This window comes from Salmo trutta, chromosome 17 (assembly GCF_901001165.1).
Source record: "Salmo trutta chromosome 17, fSalTru1.1, whole genome shotgun sequence".
Lineage (NCBI taxonomy): Eukaryota > Metazoa > Chordata > Actinopteri > Salmoniformes > Salmonidae > Salmo > Salmo trutta.
This window is the reverse complement of record NC_042973.1, coordinates 52,458,187-52,484,628: the sequence shown is the minus strand read 5'-3', so window position 1 is coordinate 52,484,628 and position 26,442 is coordinate 52,458,187. Positions and strand designations below refer to the sequence as shown.

The 26,442-nt window shown below is 44.7% G+C and overlaps 2 protein-coding genes across 2 annotated transcripts in view; one reads left to right on the top strand and one right to left on the bottom strand.

The window, feature by feature from the left end:
• The first annotated feature begins 4,202 nt into the window (after positions 1 to 4,202).
• On the top strand, positions 4,203 to 16,021 carry LOC115152396 (ETS domain-containing protein Elk-3). The gene is made up of 5 exons (XM_029697235.1): positions 4,203 to 4,725; positions 10,285 to 10,493; positions 11,168 to 12,031; positions 13,526 to 13,648; positions 14,992 to 16,021. Exons 2-5 carry the CDS (start codon positions 10,287 to 10,289, stop codon positions 15,088 to 15,090), a joined length of 1,293 nt encoding a protein of 430 aa, XP_029553095.1. The 5' UTR covers positions 4,203 to 4,725; positions 10,285 to 10,286; the 3' UTR covers positions 15,091 to 16,021.
• A 173-nt stretch (positions 16,022 to 16,194) lies between these two features.
• LOC115152395 (cyclin-dependent kinase 17) overlaps positions 16,195 to 26,442 on the bottom strand; it is a 51,139-nt gene continuing 40,891 nt past the window's right edge. Inside the window, exons 5-16 of the mRNA XM_029697234.1 lie at positions 24,242 to 24,367; positions 23,270 to 23,326; positions 22,019 to 22,228; positions 21,574 to 21,636; positions 21,124 to 21,247; positions 20,729 to 20,849; positions 20,307 to 20,404; positions 19,662 to 19,767; positions 18,889 to 18,931; positions 18,434 to 18,524; positions 18,073 to 18,150; positions 16,195 to 17,846 (exon numbers count right to left, since the gene is read on the bottom strand). Coding sequence (XP_029553094.1) covers positions 17,809 to 17,846; positions 18,073 to 18,150; positions 18,434 to 18,524; positions 18,889 to 18,931; positions 19,662 to 19,767; positions 20,307 to 20,404; positions 20,729 to 20,849; positions 21,124 to 21,247; positions 21,574 to 21,636; positions 22,019 to 22,228; positions 23,270 to 23,326; positions 24,242 to 24,367 — 1,155 coding nt within the window. The 3' untranslated portion in view covers positions 16,195 to 17,808. The remainder of the gene's footprint in view (positions 17,847 to 18,072; positions 18,151 to 18,433; positions 18,525 to 18,888; positions 18,932 to 19,661; positions 19,768 to 20,306; positions 20,405 to 20,728; positions 20,850 to 21,123; positions 21,248 to 21,573; positions 21,637 to 22,018; positions 22,229 to 23,269; positions 23,327 to 24,241; positions 24,368 to 26,442) is intronic.

Sequence of the window (26,442 nt, the reverse complement as noted above, 5' to 3'; positions counted from 1 at the left end):
CACTCGGTTCCGGACTGTAGGCCGTCTCACTCGGTTCCGGACTGTAGGCCGTCTCATTCAGTTCCTGACTGTAGGCCGTCTCACTCGGTTCTGGACTGTAGGCCGTCTCATTCGGCTCCGGACTGTAGGCCCTCTCACTCGGTTCCGGACTATACACTGTTGCTGGATACTCTGGACGGGGTACTGTTGCCGGATACTCTGGACGGATCACTGTCGCCGGACACTCTGGACGGATAACTGTCGCCGGACACTCTGGACGGGGTACTGTCGTCGGACACTCTGGACGGGGTACTGTCGTCGGACACTCTGGACGGGGTACTGTCGTCGGACACTCTGGACGGGGTACTGTCGTCGGACACTCTGGACGGGGTACTGTCGTCGGACACTCTGGACGGGGTACTGTCTTCGGACACTCTGGACGGGGCACTGTCTTCGGACACTCTGGACGGGGCACTGTCTTCGGACACTCTGGACGGGGCACTGTCTTCGGACACTCTGGACGGGGCACTGTCTTCGGACACTCTGGACGGGGCACTGTCTTCGGACACTCTGGACGGGGCACTGTCTTCGGACACTCTGGACGGGGCACTGTCTTCGGACACTCTGGACGGGGCACTGTCTTCGGACACTCTGGACGGGGCACTGTCTTCGGACACTCTGGACGGGGCACTGTCTTCGGACACTCTGGACGGGGCACTGTCTTCGGACACTCTGGACGGGGCACTGTCTTCGGACACTCTGGACGGGGCACTGTCGTCGGACACTCTGGACGGGGCACTGTCGTCGGACACTCTGGACGGGGCACTGTCGTCGGACACTCTGGACGGGGCACTGTCGTCGGACACTCTGGACGGGGAACTGTCGTCGGACACTCTGGACGAGGCACTGTCGTCGGACACTCTGGACGGGGCACTGTCGTCGGACACTCTGGACGGGGCACTGTCGTCGGACACTCTGGACGGGGCACTGTCGTCGGACACTCTGAACGGAGTACTGTCGTCGGAAGCTCGGGACTGAGCTGACGCACTGGAAGCCTAGTGCGTGGGGCTGGTAGTGGCGGTACCAGCCTGGAGACACGCACTTTAAGGCTAGTGCGAGGAGCGGGAACAGGCTGAATAGGACTGGGCTGACGCACTGGAGGACTGGTGCGTGGTGCTGGTACTGGATATACCGGGCCGTGGAGGCGCACTGGCGGTCTCGATCGCACCTCCTGCACAACCCGTCCTGGCTGGATGGAACTAGCAACCCTGCACGAGCAAAGTGCTGGCACAGGGCGAACTGGGCTGTGCAGGGGCCTGATGGTTGCCGTGCGTAGAGCAGGCATAGGGTAGCCTGGACCTAGGAGGCGCACCGGTGGCCAGATGCGCTGCGCAGGCATCCTCCTTCCAGGCTGGATGCCCACTCTAGCACGGCACTTGCGAGGGGCTGGGATCACTCGCACCGGACTGTGCGTGCGCATGGGCGAAATCGTGCGCACTTCCGCATACTCCGACGCTCTCTTCTCCACCTGCTTCCCATAATAAGCACGGGGAGCTGGCTTAGGTCTACTGCCTGGCCTAGTCAACCTACCCATGTGCCCCCCCCAAAAAAATTATTGGGGCTGCCTCTCGTGCTTTATCGGCGCGTATATCGCTTCATACGGCGCCTCTCTGCCTTGGCTGCTTCTATCTCCTCCGGTGGGAGACGGTAGTCCCCAGCCTGGTGCCATGGTCCAGCCCCGTCCAGAATCTCCTCCCATGTCCAATTCCCCTGATAGTCCATATAATTTTTCCATTGCTCCTTACCCCGCTGCTTGGTTCTTGGTTGGTGGGAGATTCTGTCACGGTTGTCGTAGGGTTGAGACCAAGACGCAGCGGGAAAATGTACACTCATCTTCTTTTATTTATGTGAAGAAGGGAAAAACACCAAAAACGTATACAAAACACAAAAACCAACTTGACAGTCTTGTCAGGCACATATAGCTAAACAAGAACAATCTCCCACAAAATACTAACACAAACACATACCTATTTATAGGACCCTCAATCAGAGGCAACTAGAAAACACCTGCCTCCAATTGAGAGTCCAACCCCCAATTAACTAAACATAGAAATACAAATGACTAGACTAAACATAGAAATACATTAACATAGAACAGTGCCCAAAACCCGGAATAATAAATCAAACACCCAACTACTAACACAATCAGCCCGAACCACATAAAACAAATACCCCCTGCCACGTCCTGACCAAACTACAATAACAAATAACCCCTTTTACTGGTCAGGAAGTGACATTAATCTTGTGAGGACAGACGCTGGGAGACGAGAAGCAAGTACATGGAGTGAATATTTAATGAATAACCGACAAGAAACAAACAAGGACAGCGTCTGGACAGGGGAAACATAGCGACAATAATGCTGACACAGGGATCAAACCGAGGAACAGATAGATATAGGAGGGGCAATCAACAAAGTAATGGAGTCCAGGTGAGTCCAAAGACGTGCTGGTGCGCGTAATGATGGTGACAGGTGTGCGTAATGATAGGCAGCCTGGCGCCCTCGAGCGCCAGGGAGGGGGAGCGGGATACTCTGGATAAGAGCGTCTGCTAAATGACTTAAATGTAAATGTATAAGGCGTGGCAAATCTGGTGTTTACCATCAGTGTACTGAATATGCTAAAGTATGTTAAAATAAGTGCAAGGTTCATTATATACTGTATGTAAATAAGGTATTTCTGTTTTAAATATGTATAAATTAGCAAAAATGTCTAAAAACCTGTCGGTTTGTCATTATGGGATATTGTGTGTAGATTGCTGAGGATTTTTATTTATTTAATCCATTTTAGAATTAAGCTGTAATATAAAGTCAAGAGGTCTGTATACTTTCCCGAATGCACTGTATATAATATCAACCCAAAATGACTATTTACATCAGCAGTTGATCAAGCACAATAAGGATACAGGTGTGAAACTCCAAGCAAAGTCTGGAGACATGTCATCCCTTTCGATGGCTACAAATAGATTGTATAAATTGTATTATAACAATATGAACTACACAACAGATAATATCAGTCATAGACAATATTCAAAAGAAACACACCCTGCTGGCTGGCTTAATTGGCTCTATCCCCAACAATTTTCTATATCGAATTCATTTTATTAGGACACGTGGAACAGGGTCATGTTTTCGTTTCCCCTAGGGATATGTACAGTAGTTGTTCTATTCCATTTGTATACCTTCTTTAGTCATTTTCCCAACGACTGTAATTGATACGCAACAAATTATTTAATAAGGGTTTTTAGTTTATTTACCAATTTTTATAAAGTCATTGTCTTCGAGGACATATTTGATGGATGGTGTCATCACCGTCCAACAGCCCCTGGCCTTGCACCTCCTTGCGAGGAAGCGAATGTCTTTCACCGCCTTCATGCCCCCGTTGCCCGGCATGTTCTTGGTGTAGTGTTTGAGCGCCTCATACCCCAGCCATTGGATGGTGTAGGTTGGGTCCCGACAGGGAATCGTCAGCCATTCGTCCCGAATGTGAACAGCGAGGCGCGTCACTTAGGATTCCGTTACTGTAGTAAAATGACTCCCGAGCGTCGCTATCCAAGGTACCAGGTTCAGGGGGCAAAAGGCAACAAGAAATTCACGCCTCATTGTTTACCTTTCTCCATGGTGCGGTGGAATTTACTGGATTCAAAGAAACGTTTGGTGTGCTGTATATTTTCCATAGATCCGTGGTAGCCTACTGCCAATGGCTGTAGCTTACATGTAATAACAAAAAACACCATGGTCACTTTATCAACAGGTCAGTTGAAATTGTAGGCATTGTAGCCATTTTTCTCGTTTGTAGGTGTCTCTAATTGACACCTATTTATTTGTCAGTCAAGCTCTTGCTAAATAAACATTTCATAGTTGAGGGTTATCTTGCCGGTATTCCTATTCCATTTATCTGCACATAGGTTCTGTTTGTGAGAAGAAGAAAAAACGGGCTTACAGGGAATATGTTATCAGGCTTTGACTCCAAACCCCATTAACCATGATTTCTTCAAATGTTGGCTATGGTTTTTAATAGGCTTGCTGTCACGTATTAATTCGATGTTCGTCACAGAGGATGACTAGACATTTGCCCTATGCACCCACTCTGGTCTAAAACCAATGGATCTGCCCTGACAGTGATGCACCATTAACGCACACAACCTGGAGCAGCGGACATTGTGTTCACGTGTTACTTTTAAAATCAGTGCCAATAGTAAAGAGTAAGGCCTAACTCAACAATCCTTTCACTACAGACTATCCCGTTTAGCCTCAGTAACTTTCTCTCTCACGCACTCGACACGCTTTAGAATGAGCCGTGACGTCACATCAAATGTAGAGGAGTTGGAGAGTTACAATATTGCCATGTGTGTTATGATCGAAAGCTACTGTTTGTTGGCCATCGGCGGGTAGATAGATGGAGAGGGAGAAAGAGAGAGAGAGAGAGAGAAAGGAGGAGAGTAAAAGCGTGTTTACACAGACGGTAAACCGCCTGGGGAATCGTAGGGGAGAGGAAGTCGGCCGGCTCTCTGTCTGCCTGCTCCAACTTCCTGCAAAAAAAAAAAAAAAAAGCCAGGATCTTATTTCAGTCCAGCAGAGCTGTATAGCCTAGCTAGACGACAGTCAGCATGGAAAAACAAGGGATCATACCAATTTAATCATAAAAGTTTTGCAAGGAGGGGAAGGAAAGGCAAACAAGAAATCGCAGGTAATGTGAAAACAAGGGATTTGCGTTTATTATTAGGTTATTATGCTTTTTTTAATGGATGGCTTTGATAGAGAAAAGGGGACATATATTTGAATGTGAGTGATTGAATTAGGTATGAGGTCTCTGTTATTGTATATGATAGCCTATATTTGGTGTGAGTCGGAGAAGGACACAGTTTGTAGCCTAACCAAAGTTCGACGGACACAAACTTGTACGTATTGTTGCTGTTTATTCATATTGCTGTGTATTCACATTTATTCAACTGTAAAGTCAAATGTGCCAGAGGAAAAGTTTCTGGTTTGTCTGGTATGGAGTACACCACATTTCGAAGAGCTTCCGGTTTGAATCTGTCTGGTAGTGAACATCTTGAAAATGAATCAGTAAGGCCGGAAAAGAAATAGACAGTCTTGGAGAGTCTGCTTATTTCTACTCCGCATAATCCCACCTCCCTTGTGAATTATACTTTAATAGTCTATTCTAAAGGAAGGGAACGAGACAGACAGACATATAAATAGATCATTTATACAAATGGGGTACAACAGCGCAACCTAGATTCAACTGAACATACAGCAGCTTGTGCTTCACCTTCTGAAGCTGTGCAAAGACTACGGCGCTTGCTCGCCCATGTCTGGTTGGATTTTCCAGCGACGGACTGCGAATGTGAACAGGAAGAGAGCAGATTTAGTCATGGCTAAGTAATGTCTGCGCACAGCACCTAATCACATTAGGAGTTTCCGTTCCCCAAACACTGGATGGCTTTGTACGGCGGCGCACCAGCAGTGTGACTTTTCAATCGTAGGCGACACTCTTGAGCATCTGCGAAGGAGGCAAAGGATATTCACAACTCACAGCTTTGTGTGTGTGTGTGGGGGGGGGGGGCTAGGGTGAAGGGACAGGGCTGGCTGTCGCAATTGTCGCATCAGAGACGGGGGGAGAGAGAGAGAGACTGGGAGACAGGAGGGAGAGGCATGGGAGAGAGAGAGGAAGACAGAGAAAGAAAGGGAGGGGGGACAGGGGCGTTTTAGAACATGTCATTAGTGTCAAAAGTAAAATAAAAGACGATTAATTGAGTACACAAGAACTCTGACTAACCAGCAAGAGCATGATTCTTATTACAACGATGTCAGATGTGTTGTAATGAGTGCTGAGGTGATGTGGAAAGTACAACTCAAATAACCTTGAACATAGAACACCCTACCAAACAGTAATGTGTTGTCTCGGTATATGTCCCAGGGGTGGAGTAGGAGGACAGTTTGACTTGATCTCATGACCCAGGCAGAGTCGGAAGAGGATTGGGGAAATGCCCTCAGTGTGGGATCCCCCCCCTCCCTACCATACATATGCCCTTGAAAGTAGAATAGGAGGAAGTCCTGACTTTGACAGTTTTGTGGGTTTCACATGGCAGATAGAAAACACTAGGGATCGATTGTGCCAGAAACATGTTGAATCAGCTTTGACAGTGTGTGTGTGTGGGACGGTTTCAACCTGGTCTCAGAGCATTTCATATTACTCTGTATGTAAATCTGAGAAATGCCATTTAGTATGATATGTTCTGTTTTGTATGGTATGTATTCATTTGTGGCTGTCCATCACCCATTTCGTATGATATGTTACGAATTACAATTCGTATTATGCTGCAGATTTGCAAAATGCACAATGTGTTACGAATTTGCGAAACATAAGATATGTTACGATTTTGCAAAACGTATGATTTTTTACAAATTCTAGCTAGGTGGTACCTATAGCTAAGCTAGGGGTTAGGATTAGGGGTTAGGGTTAGGGTTAATGTTAGGGTTTAGTTTAAGCGTTAAGTTAAAGGGTTAAGGTTAGGGGAATGGTTAGCTAAAAGGGTTAGGGTTAGGTGAAGGGTTAGCTAAAATGGTAAACATGCTAAGTAGTTGCAAAGTAGCTAAAAAGTAGTAAGTAATTAAAAAGTTGCTAATTAGCTAAAATGCAAAAGTTGTCCGTGATGAGATTCGAACTCATTAGACATTCACATTATATGCCCACCTATCCACCCCGACCAACCACCATACTTTCGTTTTTGCCTTACGTAACCATCTGTCTTATGTAACCATACAAAACGTAACATATTTACTAAATGGAGTGTCTCAGATTTACGTACAGAATAATACGAAATGCTTTGAGACCAGGTTGGGGTGTGTGTGTGTGTGTGTGTGTGTGTGTGTGTGTGTGTGTGTGTGTGTGTGTGTGTGTGTGTGTGTGTGTGTGTGTATGTGTGTGTGTGTGTACAGTGTCTTCAAAAAGCATTCAAAACCCTTGACCTTTTCCACATTTTGTTGTGTTACTGCCTGAATTCAAAATGAATGAAACTGGCCAAAACACAATACCCCATCATGTCAAAGTGGAATAATGTTCTTCTACATTTTTACAAATTAATAAAAAATGAAAATCTGAACTGTCTTGAGTCAATTAGTATTCAAACCCTTTGTATGGCAAACCTAAATATGTTCAGGAGTAAAAATGTGATTAACAAGACACATAATAATTTGTATAGACTCACTCTGTGTGCAGTTACAGTGTTTAACCTGATTTTTGAATGACTGCCTCATCTCTGTACGACACACGTACAATTATCTGTATAATCCGTCAGTCTAGCAGTGAATTTCAAACAGATTCAACCATGGTTTTCCAATGCCTTGCAAAGAAGGGCACCTATTGGTAGATGGGTAAAAAAAATAAAAAGCAGACATTGAATATCCCTTTGAGCATGGTGAAGTTGTTCATTACACTTTGAATGGTGTATTGATACACCCAGTCACTACAAAGATACAGACGTCCTTCCTAACACAGTTGTCGGAGAGGAAGGAAACCATGATGCCAATGTTGACTTTAATTTAAACAGTTACAGAGTTTAATGGCAGTGATAGAAGAAAACTGAGGATGGATCAACAACATTGTACTTACTCCACAATATTAACCTAGTTGACAGAGTGAAAAGAAGGAAGTACAGAATAAAAATATTCCCAAACATGCATCCTGTAAAGTAATACTGCAAAACGTGGCAAAGCAATTCACTTTTTGTTCTGAATACAAAGTGTTATGTTTGGGGCAAATCCAATACAACACATTACTGAGTACCGCTCTCCATATTTTCAAGCACAGTGGTGGCTGCATCATGTTATGGGTATGCTTGTAATCGTTAAGGACTGGGGAGTTTTTCAGGATAAAAAATAAACAGAATGGAGCCAAGCACAGACAAAATCCTAGAGGAAAACCTGGTTCAGTCTGCTTTCCACCAGACACTGGGATATGAATTCACCTTTCAGCAGGACAAAAACCTAAAACACATGGCCAAATCGACACTGGAGTTGCTTACCAAGATGACAGTGAATGTTCCTGAGTGGCCGAGTTACAGTTTTGACTTAAATCTGCTTGTAAATCTATGGCAAGACCTGAAAACGGTTGTCTAGCAATGATCAACAACCAATTTGACAGAGCTTGAAGAAATTTGGAAATAATAATGGGCAAATGTTGCATAATCCAGGTGTGGAAAGCTCTTAGAAATGTACCCAGAAAGACTCACAGCTGTAATCACTGCCAAAAGTGCTTCTACAAAGTATTGACTCAGGGGAGTGAATACTTATGGAAATGAGATATTCTGTATTTCATTTTCATAAATTTGCAAACATTTATCACTCTGACATTATGGGGCATTGTGTGTAGACGGGTGACAAAAACATCTATTTAATCCATTTAGAATTTAGGCTGTAACACAACAAAATGTTGAATAAGTAAAGGGTATGAATACTTTCTGAAGGCACTGTATGTACTATGAACATGTGAGTATACGTGTGTGTACAAATGTGTGTGTGTACTATGTTCATGTGTATGTACGTTTGTTTGTACGTATGTGTGCCTGGGTGTGCATGTGTACGTGTGTAGGTGTACAGTACGTGTGTCACGTCCTGACCATAGAACGCTAGAGTAGGTCAGGGCGTGACAGGGGGTTTTGTCTAGTTTATTTATTTCTATGTTGATTCTAGTTTCTTTTTTCTATGTTTTTTTGTTGTTGTCTAGTTTATGTATTTCTATGTGGGGTTGTAGTTTCTGTATTTCTATATTGTTGTTTTTTTGGGATGATCTCCAATTAGAGGCAGCTGATCATCGTTGTCTCTAATTGGGGATCATATTTAAGTTGTTGTTTTTCCCACTAGGTTTTGTGGGAGATTGTTTTGAGGTAGTGTATGTTTCGCCTCTTCGTCACGGTTTGTTATTTTTGTTTAGTAGTTTATTTGTATGTCTTGCATAGTTTCACAGTTATAATAAAATGTGGAACGATACACACGCTGCGCTTTGGTCTTCATCATATGACAAACGTGACAACGTGTGTGTATAGTTGATAAGGCATTCATTGATCAGGGTCACTGACATTTCACTTTTCTCATCACAACAACAGTCATTGAGTTTGCCTGTCGCAGATGTTGAAAGAGAGACAGACGAGAACAATTTCCCAGGTATTGTCCAAAATGGCACCCAATTCCCTATGAAGTGCACTACTTCTGATCAGACTAGTCTGTGTGCTAGTCTCGGTTCTACCAGGCAGACAGGAGCTCATAGGGATACACATTCCTTTACTAAACGACAAACCCACCCTGGTCTCTCTCTCTTTCTCTCTCTCTGGGCCCGTCATACTTCCTGTAGCCTCAGCCAGGTTGGACCGCATATACTTCTGGTTTGAACTGTGGTTCCTGCTTTTCTTTTTCTTTTTTTTCTCTCTCATCTGCTACTCTGTTACTTTACACTACACACTAATCAGTACTGTTATATTCCACACTATGACTTTTCTTTACATTACAAATATCACAGTACAGGCTACTACATTGTAATACCACAGATGGAACAATGAGAGAGATATTTCACCGGGTGTATAAATGTGAAGCATCCGCTTGGCGTTTCCACTCACTACCAAATATGGTAGTGAGAGGAAGCCCAGTGGTCGGCAGTGGGAGAAGATGGAACGAGAGGGATTTTGGCCGACATTCTGCAAATTTTCTCATCGATGAAACAGTTGATCTCAATACAGTCATCTGTTCCCAAAACTAGAATCTGTTATGAACAGAGTGGATTAAGTTTTGTAGACTTTACCCTTTGCAAAAAAATTGTGTTGTTTAGAAGGTGTGCAAAGGCGAATTGAGTTATTGCACACGCGGACTTCACAGAGGTGTTCCCTAACGGAAATATACAGACACATGTTATAATGCGCCAATAGGATCTCGCCAGCTCGTGCTTGGCTCTGCCCAGTGTTCCCATTGGAAACAACAGGTTATGGTCTATCTTGTTTTAGTTATAAAGAAATATTTGGTAATACTTTAGGTGTACAATACAGTAAATGTTTATTGATCCATTATAGAATCAACAGAAAATTGTATTTTATACATAGAGTCCTTACAGTGGCTGGCCGTCACTCTCCAGTGGCTGGCCGGCTTATCTAAACTCCAGGCTACCGCCGCCCATGAATAGTACCATAACCCTGGTCCCATGTTGATGATGTCAGGTGTGTTCTTCTAACCATAGCCCTTATAACCCTTGCTGTAGGTATGGACAGCGCCATCACGTTGTGGCAGTTCCTGCTGCAACTTCTCCTGGACCAGAGCCACAAGCATCTGATCTGCTGGACGTCCACTGACGGGGAGTTCAAACTGCTCAAGTCAGAGGAGGTGGCCAAGCTGTGGGGGCTTCGCAAGAACAAGACTAATATGAACTACGACAAGCTGAGCAGAGCTCTGAGATACTACTATGACAAGGTAGAATACAGTCATATCACAATACATTCTTCTTCTACAAAAAAGGATTCTCAAAAGGTTCTTTGGACAGGTTCTTTCATCCAGATTATTTTTTTGGTTCTAAGTAGCACCTTTCTTTCAAACAGTGTACTCAAGCACACACAAGTATCTAAAACTTGTTATTTAATATTATTATTATTTTTTTTTTTTTTACATTTTGGTCGATGTGACCTTTCTCAAAACATTACTTGAGTGAGCCCATTCACATCAGTGTTAAACACTCTCACATGGGGGACAATCTCACTTAGTAGTTCTTCTTTTTCAACCAAAGATCCCCACTGGGAGATAGTTCCACTTCCTCTTCTCACCTTACCAACAGCACAGCCATATACAGTGATGCATCTCTCAAACACACGTAAGGGCCATTTTGCAATCATTTTGGGTGACTTTGGTAGAATATTTCTATGACAGAAATGTGTTGAAATCAAAATGGCCCCATCAACACTGAACATTCCAAGTTCTGTTATTCATTGACAACAGAAATTAAAATGTATATTGTTGGTATCAACTTATAAATGTGTAATAGAGCTTTTGATTATTAACGAAGGAATAGGCTGTATGAAGAAAATACTAGGTAAATCAGGGGGTCATTGTAAGGTTCAACCTGCACACTAATCCCACCCTCTCTGTTCCAGAACATCATCAAGAAAGTGATCGGCCAGAAGTTTGTCTACAAGTTTGTCTCGTTCCCGGAGATCCTGAAGATGGACCCTGCGGCGGTAGAGATGGGCTTGACGTCCGGCAGGGTGACCCTCCATGAGGATGACGTCCAGGACATAGACGTAGAGGAGGAAGAGGAGGAGGCACAGCAGCAGAGGAGAGCCTTGGGGGCGGCTGCTGCGGCTCAGCAGGCTGCGTGTCGTAACGATTACCTCCGCTCTGGTCTCTACTCCTCCTTCAGTGTCAGCTCCCTCCATCATCCTCCAGAGGAGCTGCTCAGAGCCTTGAGGGAGAGGCAGGAGAGACAGCAGGACGAAGCCCGGTCCGGAGTCATCCGCTTCGGGGCTGGTACCACAGAGAGAACTCCACCCTCACCCTCCCTCATCAAGCCTTCATCACAATCCTTCAGCATCCACAGTCCATCTAAACCCTCCCCCCTCCACCACCATCACCACCGGCGCTCCCCATCCTCCTCCCCACCCAGCCCTAACCCCCAGCCGGGACCAGGGCGAGGAGGCTGGAGCCCAGAGGCTGAAGAGGAGGAGGAGGAGGAGGAGGACTCTGACCAGGGAGCCCAGCCCTTGAATCTCTCCTCTGGGCACAGAGAGCGAGAGAGGGCCCTGCAGCCTCCGGAGAAGAGGACCAGTGGTGGTAGTAGGGGTAGTGGTAGTAGTCATGGAGACAGGGAACATGGACTCCCACCCAAAACAAAGAAGCCCAAAGCCCTAGAGATCCCTGCCCCCTCCCTGCTCCTGACAGGAAGTGACATTGGCTCCATAGCCCTCAACAGCCCCGCCCTGCCGTCCGGGTCCCTCACCCCAGCCTTCTTCACTGCACAGGTGAATACTTCTGCTATATAGCATGTTATAGGCTACTTGGCAGAAGCTTTTATCTAAAGCGTATAGTGTTGCAGTGATTTTCTGTTTCCATCTCATCTGTACTGTTGCCTGCCTGGCCATGGGGGGATGGGATATATATTTTCTCAATTGTCAAAAAATAACTGAAAAAAACTGACCAGGTAGAAGCCAGCCTACACTATTAGGTTCTAGGGATCACCTTTTGTTCTAATAATGACTTTCCAATATTATTGTTTTCAGTCTTTTCCAATCAGTGTAGATTAAGGAAAGGAGACGAGGAGAGGACAGATTTTTTAGACAGAGGAGAAAGAGCCATGGATCATATCCAGACCTGAGGTCATCAGTCTCCCAAAAAGCCCAGCTAAAGTAGCAAGGCTCTGCCACTGGTCATAGTCTGGCTCTGGAAACACTTATAGTTGATATGGGCCATGGAAGATCATGGACCACTCTTCAGTACAATTTTATTGAGCGTACTCTCTGTTAAAAAGTTGCATTCCAACTCAAGCAGCACATCACAAAGACACATTTTTTTTTACAATGTATTTTTTTAGTTATCATTATCCCTGCTAGACCACATTTGCATCATCATTACACCAGAACAGAAAACTTCTGCACACAGTGAGATATAGCCTATACAGCAGGGATCATCAACTAGATTCAGCCGCGGGCCGATTTTCTCATGAGCGGATGGAGGGTGGGCCAGAACAACTACAAATAATAAATAAAAACACCCACGGGCCAAATAACAAATAAAAACACCCACGGGCCAAATTCGGCCCGCGTGCCGCCAGTTGGGGAACCCTGATATACAGCAACAACAGAGCTGAACAACATCAACAGTTTATTGGGGTGCAAAGTGAGATCAGAGGAAAAACCCGAGATTTACACAAATCCTGTCCTCATTAGAGAGAGAGGGAGCGAGAAAGAGAGAGAAAAATGAGAAAGACAGAGAAAGAGGGGAAGAGGCCCTAATTGATGCCATATGCTCCAATCATTCCATTAATAGTGAAGGAAAAGGCAGGCAGACCAGGCAGGGTCCCTCTGCTCTGCTCCCCCAATAAAACAGGCTTATTTCTCTCTCTGGAGGTGAATTGATTTGAACATATGGTGCTCTCTAGCCTCTACAAGCGTTCCAAGGAAGGGCTGTGATGCCTAAGGAGTGAAACCCTAATCCACAACAATCACCCCTCTCCCCACTACCTCACCCCTGTATCAAAAGGAAAAACCACAGACATTTGTTTTTGCTGTTCATAATAACACCAAGCTGAGAGAAATTACCATTTTACATTTCAGGATGTTTTCACATTGAGTCACCTGATAAAAAAGTGAATAATACTTTCAAAATGTATTACACCTCAAGTGAAGTTATTTTTTATTTCAAACAGTTGTCATTGCGGTTATTATCACTGATCCAAATCTCACATACTCTTTACTATCTCTGCACCCCCCCTCCCCCTCTTCCTTCTCCCTCCCTAGACTCCGTCTGGCCTGCTGCTGGCTCACAGCCCTCTGTTATCAGGCATCCACTTCTGGAGCAGTCTTAGTCCCATAGCCCCTCTGAGCCCTGCACGGCTCCAAGGACACGGATCTCTGTTCCAGGTAAGCAAGAGAAGGGAAAGAGGGGAGGGAGAGGAGGAGGGAGAGGGAAACAGCGAGAGAGATAAAGGGAGAGAGCAGTCTGTGTCCCGTAGCCACTCTGAGCCCTGCACGGCTGCACGGACATTGATCACTGTTCCAGGTAAGCAAGAGAGAGAGAGCGAGGGAGGGGAAGAATAGAGAAGTGCTGAATGGACTGTTTGTTTACTCCTGAAGACTTGTTCCTCTATCCGCTGACATTCTCCATCCAACAGCATAATGTATGCAAATGTGTCAGGTAGAATAAGTGTTAGCATTTCTCTCCATGTCTCCCTTTGTCAAAACCCTTGACCTGCCCTGGTAATATTAACACGGAACGTTTTCCACGTCCCTCTTTATCCATTTGATCTTAAGTACGCTTACCTGTAATTCTACATTCCAGGTCATTTTAAGATGTTCTATTATGGTGTACTTAGTGTGTGTATAAAGTAGACGACAAGATGAGGCGACATGAGCAATCTTTGTTACTGACTGAGTTTGACTGCAATAACAAGAGTCTGACCTGGCGAGGTTTGTTACATTAGGAGAAGTTTTCTCGTCTCTCAGTCAGTATACCTCAGGCCAGCGGTTCCGAAGGTGTCCAGTTTCAGGACTCTGCAAATGCAGAGAGGGAGAGGATATCCTGTGAATACTTCCTGTTTGAGCCCAAGGGAGCCGAGGCAGACTGAACAGTGTGGACAGGTTTCTGAGGGGGCGGATCCTGGACTGCATCCAAAATGGAACCCTGTCCTCTATATAGTATGCTACTTTTGAACAGAGCCCTATGGGCCAAACGTAGTGCATTATGTAGGGAAGTGTGTCGTTTGGGACGTAGTCCTGCTCCTCATTTGTGCAGCTAGGCTGCTAGCTAGCCCCCCTCTGCTCCCATCAACACACGCACACAAGCCTAAGTGGCCTCTATGTACAATGCACTCACTTCTCCCTCTATACAGCCTGTTGTGGTGGTAGAAACGATCAGAAAGGAGTGAGAAGGGAGGGAAGGAAGAGGCACACAGTGCATAGAACAACAGGAAACTGGACCAGTGAAAACACTACAGTTCCTCTCGTGATAGGAGCATTGGCAGAGAGACCTGGCAAAGGCCTCTGTGAAGTGAACAATTGTGAATTTGTTGGAAAGGATAAAGCACTGGAGGGTGTACAGTGTACTACTGTACAGTGTACAGGCCTCTTTATTCTTCATCCACACTTCTGTTTGCCAAACACTAGTTTTAGAAAGTTTGGGATGTACAGCATACTGACACTTCAGTAGCATTGGCTGAACCTCCACCTCCCCCCCCACCCCCCACCCACGCTCTCTCTCTCCACAGTTTCCCAGTCTAATGAATGGACACCTCCCGGTCCCCCTGCCAAACCTGGATGGGTCCCCCTCCCCCCTGCTCCTGTCCCCTGCCAATCACAAGTCCTGATTCAGACTCTCAAAACCCAAACCAGCCTGTTGGTTCTACTTTGACCATCTTCATCAAGCATCTCTTCTCAAGGACTATAAATCATCATTAGTCTTCTGTTTATTTTTCAGGCAAACTTGCTTATGATTTGGGGTCTCAAAAACTCCACATCATCCACCTCTTTAAGTAGTAGTATTATCATCATCATCTTCGTCATTAGCCTTCAGTTTCTGCAAAATTATTTTACGGTGTAAATACTCACGATTGACTCTACATTTACATGGCATGTTGACCTCACTTTTTATTGCACTTAAGTTGGTTAAAATTCCAGTTGTGTCGTTGAAAGCACTTGGTTAAAGCCATACACCACGAGGTCTGTGAGACCGCTGGCGTGTTATAATTAAGTACATTTCCACAGCAGGACCCTGTCCAAGTGGACAGTAGTTAGGGTTAGCCTGTCTCCAGGTCTGTTTGTTCCACCTTGACAATGGTGTGACAATGAAGAAGCCGGCAAGACAGCACAAACAGGTCTAGGACCAGGCTAGTTAAGCATAGCTTAGCGATGTTTAACAACACGTAAGACAGGATCCACATGTCAGCTACCAACTTCCCTCTCCAAGCACAGGGCTTGGTTGTTTTACTCTTGTAAAAAAATTATATTTCTTGTCGTCTTTTTTATGATTTTCATAACAGAATGTGAAACGTTGTTTCCATTGAATTTAATTGTATTATATGCAGTGTGCTTTTCAAATAGTACCGGCTGTGCCTTTTCAAAATGTTCGATTTTTCCTCCTTAAAAAAAAAGTTATATAAAGAGGAGATTCCAAATCAATGAAAAAGCTTTTGTAACACTTTGTAATGTTTTTTTGTTATGCAGTATATATTCTGTATCATTTTATATTGGTGAAAAGTTCTGTTGTTTTGAATAAACCTGAAGCATTGAATGCTGCAACTCTGCCTTCTGGTCTTCATATTATACAATAGCTCTGTCTGTCTGTCTGTCTGTCTGTCTGTCTGTCTGTCTGTCTGTCTGTCTGTCTGTCTGTCTGTCTGTCTGTCTGTCTGTCTGTCTGTCTGTCATAGAGGTTAACTAGAGGAACTGAAGTAACACATCAGAAGTAGAAGTATTTTTCATCTTCCGTTTAATTGTATTTTCTCTGAAAAAAAAGAAGAAATCTAGCTCAAATAAAAGGAGGGCATCCCAACAATATGCCACACCCATAATAACAATGATCCACAAATAAACTTAAGGTAATAGTATCATAAAAGGTAACAGGTAACACTGTTAAGTAGACCGTATGCAAAGTCAGTACTGTATTCACTAGGAAAACTGGGCCTGTGTTCATAAAGCGTCTCCGAGTAGGAGTGCTGATCTAGGATCAGGTCCTCCCAGTCCATGTAATGTTATTCATAGTCTCTCCTCCGAGCCGCTGGAGCGCGCAGAGCCGAGTACCCAGAGTCTTATTCATTATGATCATAAAAGGTATAACTGATCCTAGATCAGCACTCCTACTCTGAGATGCTTCATAAATATGGGCCGTGGACTAGTACTAATAGCACCCGATACTCTACTACCTTTGACTAGAAGCCCATAGGCTCTGGTCAAAAGAAGTGCACTATATAAGGAGTAGGATGCTATTTCGGAAACAACCGAGAAGTTCAGTGTCTGTATGTGTGCTTCTTTTCCCATACAGAGCATGCATGCAACACAATTATGATGAAAGCGATCCAAAATAAGGAACCATTTTACAGATGGTTGAAGGAGGGTCGGAATGAATGGATGGATGGATGGATGACAGTGGTTGGACAGTACAGTGGGATTTCAGCTCCGCTCACGCACCCTTCATGGCAGACACATGAAGTTTGGTGCAATAGAGAGAAGAGTTGTCATCATGCGGTGGTAATAGACGCGTTCCAGGTCGCCTACTGTACACTGTAGTCACGTTGTGCAGGGTATTAGATTGTCAGGTCATATTGATAGATTTACTGTAAATTCAAAAATACAGTATGGTGGAAGTTCCAGTTCTACATTGTTTATACCCACTAACAACTATGTGAACCTGTTTTCACCAAGCCAACCACTGCTTCCGTATCTTCTATCAAAATGGAGGTACAGTATTTCAGGTTGACAGCAGGTGGATATGGTCAGGGCTGAACTGGCCTCAACAGTATCTTGTGAAATGAAAAGGTCCAGAAATACGGATGATGTTTGAATACATCACCATGCACGTCAACGGATAAGAGAAAATCCAAAAAGGTCAGACTGCAACAGCGAAGATGTCGGTCGGTCAGGGTGGGTCGGGGTCTGTCTGTCTGTCTTACACTGACACCCACACTTATGAGGTGGAAATAATAGAAATGAATGATGACAAAACCACAAAAAGAACAAAACACCACTTCAAAATAATGAAAAATCTATACACATTGCATGTTTTTTTTAAAGTGACTGAGCCAGTTAGAATCTTCTAGACAGTAGTTGGATTTTTAGCAGCAAATTCTCTCTTCCCCAATAAATATAAATGTATAAATGTCTCTTTTATTGGGCCAGTTTCACTGGGCCAGAACCCCAGGGGCCAAACCGTACTGTAGATAGGGGACCCTAGCAGGTGGAGGGGGGGGCCACACAGAAGGGAGGAGGGGTGGGGGGTTATCCTACCCCCCTGACCCTTGTAGACATCCATCTCTGGGACTGAACTATCTCTGACTGTATGACTATACAGTTAGCTGTTGAACAGGAACCTAGAAGACCATGCTCTGCCTTCTGTTCTTGCCGTTGCCTGAGGGAATAAACAAAAGCAAAGCACAAATTAATAATTTTAAGGGGACTATTGTGGTTTTGATTTTGTATCATAAACCACTAGGTAAATGAAGACTATTAGGTGATAATAAATAAACACCATTTTCAGGGTATTAATGTCTATTTAAATATTTGTAATTGTTTTTGATTTTGAAAAATGGAAACATAATAAGTATTAATATTGATCCCTGGGGGACTCCGCTCACCTGACTCGGGATAGTTAGAGTTCCTATAGCCAGGATCTCTCTGCAGTTGGACCTCCTTCAGCGTAAATAGGGATATGCCTGGCACACACACACACACACACACACACACACACACACACACACACACACACACACACACACACACACACAAAAGAGAGAAAAGGAAAAAAGATAAGGAACCCACACCCCGCAGAACAGCATTACCATAGCCAGAACAATTAGATGTCCATATTTAGAACACTCAGAGCATTGTTACACAGTTGCAGCTGACTACTTGAGTGTGCAGACTGCGGACTAATATCACTAGAACGGTAAGCAGAGCCTGCCAAGTCTCCAGCCCTGCTTCCATCTCATCACTCACTCTCTGGCAGTGTGTATGCGTGCGTCCCCAGGCTCCTGAAGTAGGGCTGTCTCATTGACTCGTCTGCAGACATCCGCTTCTTGGACTCGTACTGGAAAAGCAACGACAGAGAAACATTACAGTGTGTGTGTGTGTGTGTGTGTGTGTGTGTGTGTGTCCCTCTATTGGAGAACTTGTGACAGACAAACATCACCACTCTGCAAAACAGGAAGCTAAATAGTAAGTAATATGAATTAAATAATGTACTGTACACATCTGCCTTCTGGTGAAGTTACTATAGACCATATTTTCAATAAGTTTTCCCTTACAATTCTATCAGTTTTGTGCAAGTACATTGTCCCAATGTAACAACAACATGTTGCTGTTTTTCAGATACAAATGTTGGAACAGTGGTGCAACGCTTCGGATGATTGTTTACTCATTGAGTTAATGTGTTTTTATCCGTTGGAACTCACTCTTAGAAATGAAAGCAGCAGGTCGATGCCGTCAGTGTCCAACCTGAGAACAGAGAATTACAGAGAGAGAGAGAGAGAGAGAGAGAGAGAGAGAGGCAGAGAGAGAGGCAGAGAGAGAGGCAGAGAGAGAGGCAGAGAGAGAGAGAAATACAGAGGGGGAAGAGTCAAGGGAGAGAACAGAGGGATGGGAGAGAGAAACAGAGAGAGAGATAGACAGTGGGAGGGAAAGAGAGGCAGAGGCAGAGAGATTCACAGAGAGAGTGGGGGGGAGATAGAGAACAGAGGGAGGGGTGTTAGATCAGTGGGAGTGACTCATGGTGGTGTAGCAAACTATAGGAAGGAAGCAGAGTCAACTATTCCACAGGATTTACTTCACAGGAAGTGAAGCACACACACACACACACAGAAAGCAGCACAGCACACACACACACACACTTTTAGAAAACCTTTCTCTTACAAAATCCTTTTTTGAAAGCAGAACGGCCAAGGTACTTCACTAAAAAAAGAAACACCTGGATTTTTACACAAGCCATTTACTTTGGGAAAAGAGCTGACAAGAGACATCTGGTGTAGCTACTTGTTTGTGGGAATCTGTGGGAATCGCTTTGGAAAAGGCGTCTGATAAGGGGTGAAATCCTAACTTCGATTCAAGTCAAATGTTCACGTAGTCATGCATTGATGACAATTTGAGAACATCAGTGGATGTTGTTAGGACCATATTGATTCATATTAACCCCCTCAGCTCCAACCCCAGGCAGGCCAGCCCTACGTACCTGGGCGCATGGTTGATAAGGGGCTGTGTCTTGTACTTGGGGAACTTGTAGGACTTGAACTCGTCCATGGAAGAGATCCCAGGCCAGCTGTCCTCTGTAGGTGTGCCTGTTTCAGGGGGGGGGGGGGAGAAGATTTTCAGACATACAGGAGAGCTTAAAGACCCAGTGCAGTCAAAAACATGATTTCCCTGTGCTTTATATACATTCCAACACTATGAAGTTGGAATAATACTGTGAAAATGTGAGAATTATGATAATGCCCTTTTAGTGTAAGAGCTGTTTGAAAAGACAGCCTGAAACCTCTTTGCCATCAACAGCTAATTTTCTGTTTTCCTCTCCTCACTCAGACCAGTCCAAGACAGTCCTAGCTAAATTAAACAAACACAGTACGGTACTTAATTGTTACCCATAAATGATTTGATATTGAGATAAAAATGGCTGCATTGGAGCTTTAACCATAAAGGACTGCCTATGAACTACTTTTCCAAAGACAATTGTATGTGTGGTGCTGTGACATATACAAGCAAACTAAAATGATTCATAATGATTAATAATTCAATGACATACGTAAGAGAGAGCAGAGAGCAAATCGATTTAATCGTAGCATGTCGTATTGCGTTCCTGCCACCAGATGGCGGCACTCACCCAGCAGTCTAAAGATGAGATGCAGTTCGTCCTCCACAGTAGAACCAGGGAACAGAGGCCTCCCGGCAGACATCTCATAGAATATGCACCCCACACCCCTGGGGGTCAGATGGATTAGGTTAGGGTTCAAATAGATGTAAAACAAGTCAATACCTGTCTTTATTAGGGGAGACTATACACCCCCCCCTTTCACTTCACTTTTCCTGCCCTTCACTGTAAATTAGTTGCATGGCTATTCTCATTATTCAGGGGTAACATACGGACCGGCAAAAGTGTGATAGATATAGGGGTCAAGATGGCTTTCAGTTTTGCATATATCACTCAGATTAGATTAAAAGATCATGGCTCATTATAACCCTCAAGCAACGCTCGCGGTTCTATGTTGGTTCTCTCATGGTTCTGGATCACCTAAGCCCACTCACCACATGTCTATCTGTGTGGAGTACTCCGAGGAGCCCAGTAGAACGTCAGGAGGCCGGTACCAGAGCGTCACCACCTCGTTGGAGTACGTCTTAGTGGGGACTGACTTGGCCCGGGCCAGACCTGGAACAAAATAACAATGAGGGACATTTCAGTCAGACTTTACTGAATCGGACTCAATGTCAGCAATCATGCCAAACTGAGCCAAGCTGACCCGGACTGCGCTGGCCTGGTTCCGCCTCCACCATAGTTGCTGGAACCAGACCATGTGAAAAGAAAATATCCGAGCCAGCTCAGCACAGTTCAGGTTAGCACAATAGTGTGAAAAGCGTATTTGAGGAACAACCAGCGTTTTCAACCCCTAGAACCCAGGGCAGAATGAGAACAGATCTCTCACCGAAGTCTGCCAGTTTGAGTTCTCCTCGGTCGTTGATGAGCAGGTTCTGAGGCTTCAGATCTCTGTGAAGAACCTTCCGTTTGTGACAGTACGCCAGCCCTCGCAAGATCTGGAACAAGAATATCTGAGCCAAAACAACAAAGATGTCAGCTCTCTCAAGGTAGTCAGATACTTGCAACTGTGTAAACACCAGCAAAATTATTGTTATCTTAAGCTATGCGAGTGGGGGAAAAGGGTGTAGTAGTTTCCCTAAAATCTCCATTAGATAAGAATAACTTTCTTTTTCTAGAGAGAGAACTTCCATTGACACGTTTCAATTCTTTGAGTTGACATTGCGCTAGTCACCAGCAGAGAGCAGAGTGAGGATGTTTTCTACTGCAGAAGGAGCCTGGTCTCTGTGGAGACAGGGAGGCCTTGGCAGGTGGCCTGTAGTGTACTGTAGACACTCACCTTGACGTTCTGCATGCTCAGGATGTTTCCACAGTCGTCCATGTACTGCTTCAGGTCCTTGTCCTGCAGGAGAGAAGGCGAGATGAGTCACTGAACACAGCAGCGACACAGAAACACCACAACACAATTCCCTCGTACCCTCCACATCAACTCGGTACAGGTACCCTGTGAGTATAGCCAAGTTATCGTTACTCATTGTGTATTTATTCCACGTCTTTCTATTCTTTTTTTTTTCTTCGATTTTTCTCTCAGCGTTGTCGGGAAGGTCCCATAAGTAAGCATTTCACTGTTAGTCTACACCTGTGGTTTACAAAGCATGTGAGAAAAAAAACGTTTGATTTGATTGATTTGACCAGGCTGTACCGTTCCTGAAACTATCATGTGCTGTCACATCCTATTCTACCTTCAGTGATATGAGGCGTCAGAAAGAGGTTGTTGTTCTCACCAGGTACTCGAAGACTAGCGTCAGGGACTTGTCTGTGTGGATGATATCATGCAGGGTCACTATGTTGGCGTGTTTCAGGTCCTTCAGTAAGGACACCTCTCTGATAGCAGTGCAAGGTGCTCCCTCCTCGTGCTCCAGTCTGATCTCCTTCAGAGCCACCAGATTGTCTGTCAGTTTACTCCTTCCTTTAAACACTGTAGCATACGTCCCCTGGAGGGAGAGAGGGGAGAGAGAGGGATGAGAGAGGGCGAGGGGGATGAGAGAGGTTGTCTATCAGTTTACTCCCCCCTTAAACCCTGTCAGCACACATCCCCTGGAGGGAGAGAGGGAGGGATAGAGAGATGGGTGAGAAACTTGAACTTTTGAGTGAGACCTCACTTACTTAGGGGTTAGGGTTAAACACCACATTACACGCCGGCCCCCATAAAACAAGAGGGATGAGAGATTCGAGAGACAGCGAGGGAGAAGGATGACAGTGAGTGAGAGAGAGAGAGAGAAAGGGAGTGAGAGGGAAAGAGGGATGAAAGAACTAACAGATCCAAATTGGACAGACAAGCGATTGTGCGTGTTTGAGATCAACTATACGACATTCGGACTGCGCAGAATTACGGCTCTACTAATCACCTTGCATCCTCATTAAAGGGGAAATGTGCAGTTCAAACAATAAACTATTCTGGAAAAAAGGTGAGGGACGGGGCTGGCAAAATGTAGCCACTCAAATTCATAGACAGAGTTATGAATGCAAAGACTGACCATCCATGATTTGAATTATTATTATTTTGCTATACAGAGTTGGTTTACAATACAATTACAATGTTTACGAACAGTGGAGTAAAACAACCATATATTTTAGGTTCTGATGGGGTACGACAGCTGAACTGAGCTCATGAGGCATTTATAAGTTATATTCTTCCTAGAATCAATGTCTATATCATTATTTTAAACGTCCAAAAATGGACGCAGCACAGCAGACCTGCACAGCAGACCTGCCCCTTTAACTAATCATTATGTGATCGAGATCGATTGAGATTCTGTGCTTTGCTCAAACTGATCCCCTCACACACTGATGTTCAGCTAAGAGTAGAGGTCAAGGCCTCTATTAATTCAATGACCAGGTGAAGGTGCAATGACTGAGTGTCTAAGTCTAATTAATGACCATGGGACACTGGCAGGTGTGGCCTTTAAGATAGCGGGAGATTTGGGAGAAGAGCGGAAACACACACAAACATAGATAGACACACACACACACACCTCTCCTAATTTGTCCAGTTTGATGTAGGTCTCCAGCTTGCCGAATCCAATTTCTGACTAAGAGAGAAAAAGAGAGGAGTAAACAATATTATTAACGAGGCTTATGTCCTCGTTAGCAGTGACGGGTTCACACACACACACGCAGGCATGCACACACTTCACATATCCTTCTAACGGCCTCACGTGTGTGTGTGTGTGTGTGTGTGTGTTGTGCGAGAGAGAGAGCGTGAGTGAGTGAGTGAGTGAGTGAGTGAGTGCGTGCGTGCTTGCACATGTATGTGCGTGTGTGTGCTCTATATGTTTCCATCCGATCCCTTCCTCCACTGACTGTGGCTAATTCCATCTAACACTGGACGGACCATTAGCCTTTATGGCACGAGAGGGAGCAGAGGAGAGGCAGTTTGGTGCATGTGAGTGGAAGCATGTGATTCGCTCAACAGAACAGAGAACCGTACTGTTCCTCTATTCTCATCCTGACAGAGGCAAAAGCATTAACACATACACTCACACACAGAACACAATTATGCAGTGTGCTCGCTGACAGATGCCCGAAGCATAAACACTAACATGGAGCACAGTTATGCAGCGGTGCTGATGCAGGTCACTCTGAGGCTAGATGTAAACAGATGACAACAGGCAGAGTAGAGGAGACAGTCCAGGTGTGAGCCCTCTCTCATCTTCAGTCTCTCTTGGGTCTCTTTCTTTCGCTCTCCCCAACAAAAAGGTCTCTCTCAATCTGTTTTTCTCTGACCGACTAACAGTCTTCTCTCACACAGTTTTCATCTACATGTTGTCTGTTTATTTCTCTCTCTTTCGCTCGGTTTCTCTCCTAGAGGAGGCGTCTCAGGGGCTGGTCGAAGGAGGGGCTTATATATATATATATATATAAATAATACAGATAGATATGTCTCTCCATCTTCCCCATCCTTCCCATCTCCCCAGTGTGTGTGTGTGTGTGTGTGTGTCTCCCACCAGTGATGCTCTTCGGGAGCGTCGGCTGAGGGGCTGGTCAAAGGAGGGGCTTGTCAGCTGTAGTTTCTCCAGGTAACCGTCTGGGATACGGATGTCAGCAGGCAGGGACAGACGCTTGTTCAGGTCCTACACACACAAAGAGAGAGACAGGGAGAGAGAGAGACAGAGAGAGAGAGACAGAGAGAGAGAGACAGAGAGAGAGAGAAAGAAAGAGACAGAGAGAGAAAGAGGTAGAGAGACAGATCGACAGAGACGGACAGAAAAAACAACAGACAGCCAGAGAGAAAGAGACGGTGTAAAACAGTGAGTAAACATGCTAGTGTAAATCTTGAACACACAGTGTTAAACCTTAGATAAACAGAGCAAGCTCCAAACAAATACTGTGAACCCTAAACTAAATGGTGGAAGAGACCCTTGGATCAACACAACCGCTGCTAGCCCCATGAACAAGCTACTTTAGACTCCATTAGCCCAGGGTTTCCCAAACCCGGTCCTAGGGCCCCTCTCTGGGTGCACGTTTTGCTTTTTGCCCTAGGCACTACACAGCTAATTGAAATCATCAAAGCTTAATGATGAGTTGGTTATTTGAATCAGCTGTGCAGTGCTCGGTCAAAAACCAAAACGTGCACCCAGAGGGGGGCCCAGGACCGAGTTTGGGAAAATCTGTAGTAGTGTGTGTGTGTGTGTGTGTGTGTGTGTGTGTGTGTGTGTGTGTGTGTGTGTGTGTGTGTGTGTGTGTACGTACATCATGAAGGGTGGCCCCTGAGGCTGTGTAACAGACATGGGATCATGTTATCCCCAGAGGAGCCATGTCCCAAAACATGAGCCTGATGACGTGTTATATAAAAACGACTAAACACACACCCACCCACCCTGGATAACTTCCCATAATGCAATTCCTCTATTTGTTAGATTACTGAATGTTAATATCTTTGGCTGTGTTAAATCCACTCCCACCCCTTCTGAAGCAACACCGAAGTCACACCGGGAAACATTCAACTGCGTCATGTACGCGACACTATAAATACTGAACTTTCAACAAATGACCAGTGTTGACTCATATAAACCTAGTGTTGAGATAATCTACAATTTATTGGCGTCGACTCCTATATATACTATTTAGACACTGACTGACTTGACCCTTTGTTTGTCTGACTGAACGTGACTATGACCTCAACTGACCTCAACTGACCTATGTTGTGACTAGCAGGATGTTGATTTATACTCCATATGTTAATAGAATATCAGTATGGTTATGCCTTAGGTAAGTGTTATTGCTGCAATTCCTGGACTGCCATTCTATTTGTTTAAATGACAGAATCCTATTGGTCTAATTTGATCCCTCCAATGCCAGGATTGGCGATATTGGGGGGAGGGGGTGTTGACCTCTGAACCCCCCCACCCTCTCCAGTCGTCCAATCAGCCGGTCCTAATCTCGTACAACGGTGCCCATCTGGAACGTATTACAGTCTGTAATCCCAGGCAGTGATGTAATCCCAAAACAGCCATGCTTCCTCCCTAGTCTAGCACTACAGGAGTTGGGTAAGAAATCCCGCTCAGCGCTCAAAGTCCTTTCTAACCGCTCTGCTAAAAAAACGCTCCACGGTCACAGGAAGAAAAAAAACTGCTGCTCCAAATTCACTCCATTTATTAAAAATCACAATTTAACCAACACCCATCTATTTTTGTGACTACCTCGACCTACCATTTGGTTTTGAAGTACTGAAACCAAACCATATGATTTGAACGAAAAGTATTTGAATAAACATGTTCATCATTTCAAATAGGCTACATGTCATATTAAACAGCATATAAACACTCTAAATAGGTCAGGAGCCAGACAGGGAGACTAAGAAGGAACGAAAATGAATTATGAAGGCTATATTATCTCAATTATTTCAAGGCTTTAGCCTACAAAGAAATACATTGTGAAGCGTTTGCGAGTGGGCTGGTAGGAAGTCAGGGATATTAAGCGCAACATTTTATTTTATGAAATCATTATAGTAAATAAATTGTGCGTATAGGCTGTGACTTACTTAGAATGAAATGCAAATTAAACAAAACAGTGCCTTTGAATTCATTTAGATAAAAAAAACTAGTTTTGCCAGAGTCTGTGGGTTTCAGGTTCATGTGATGGTGCCTGGAGATCAGGCCAGCAGCAGAGAATACCCTCTCAGCACTTGCAGAACCACTGGGGATGC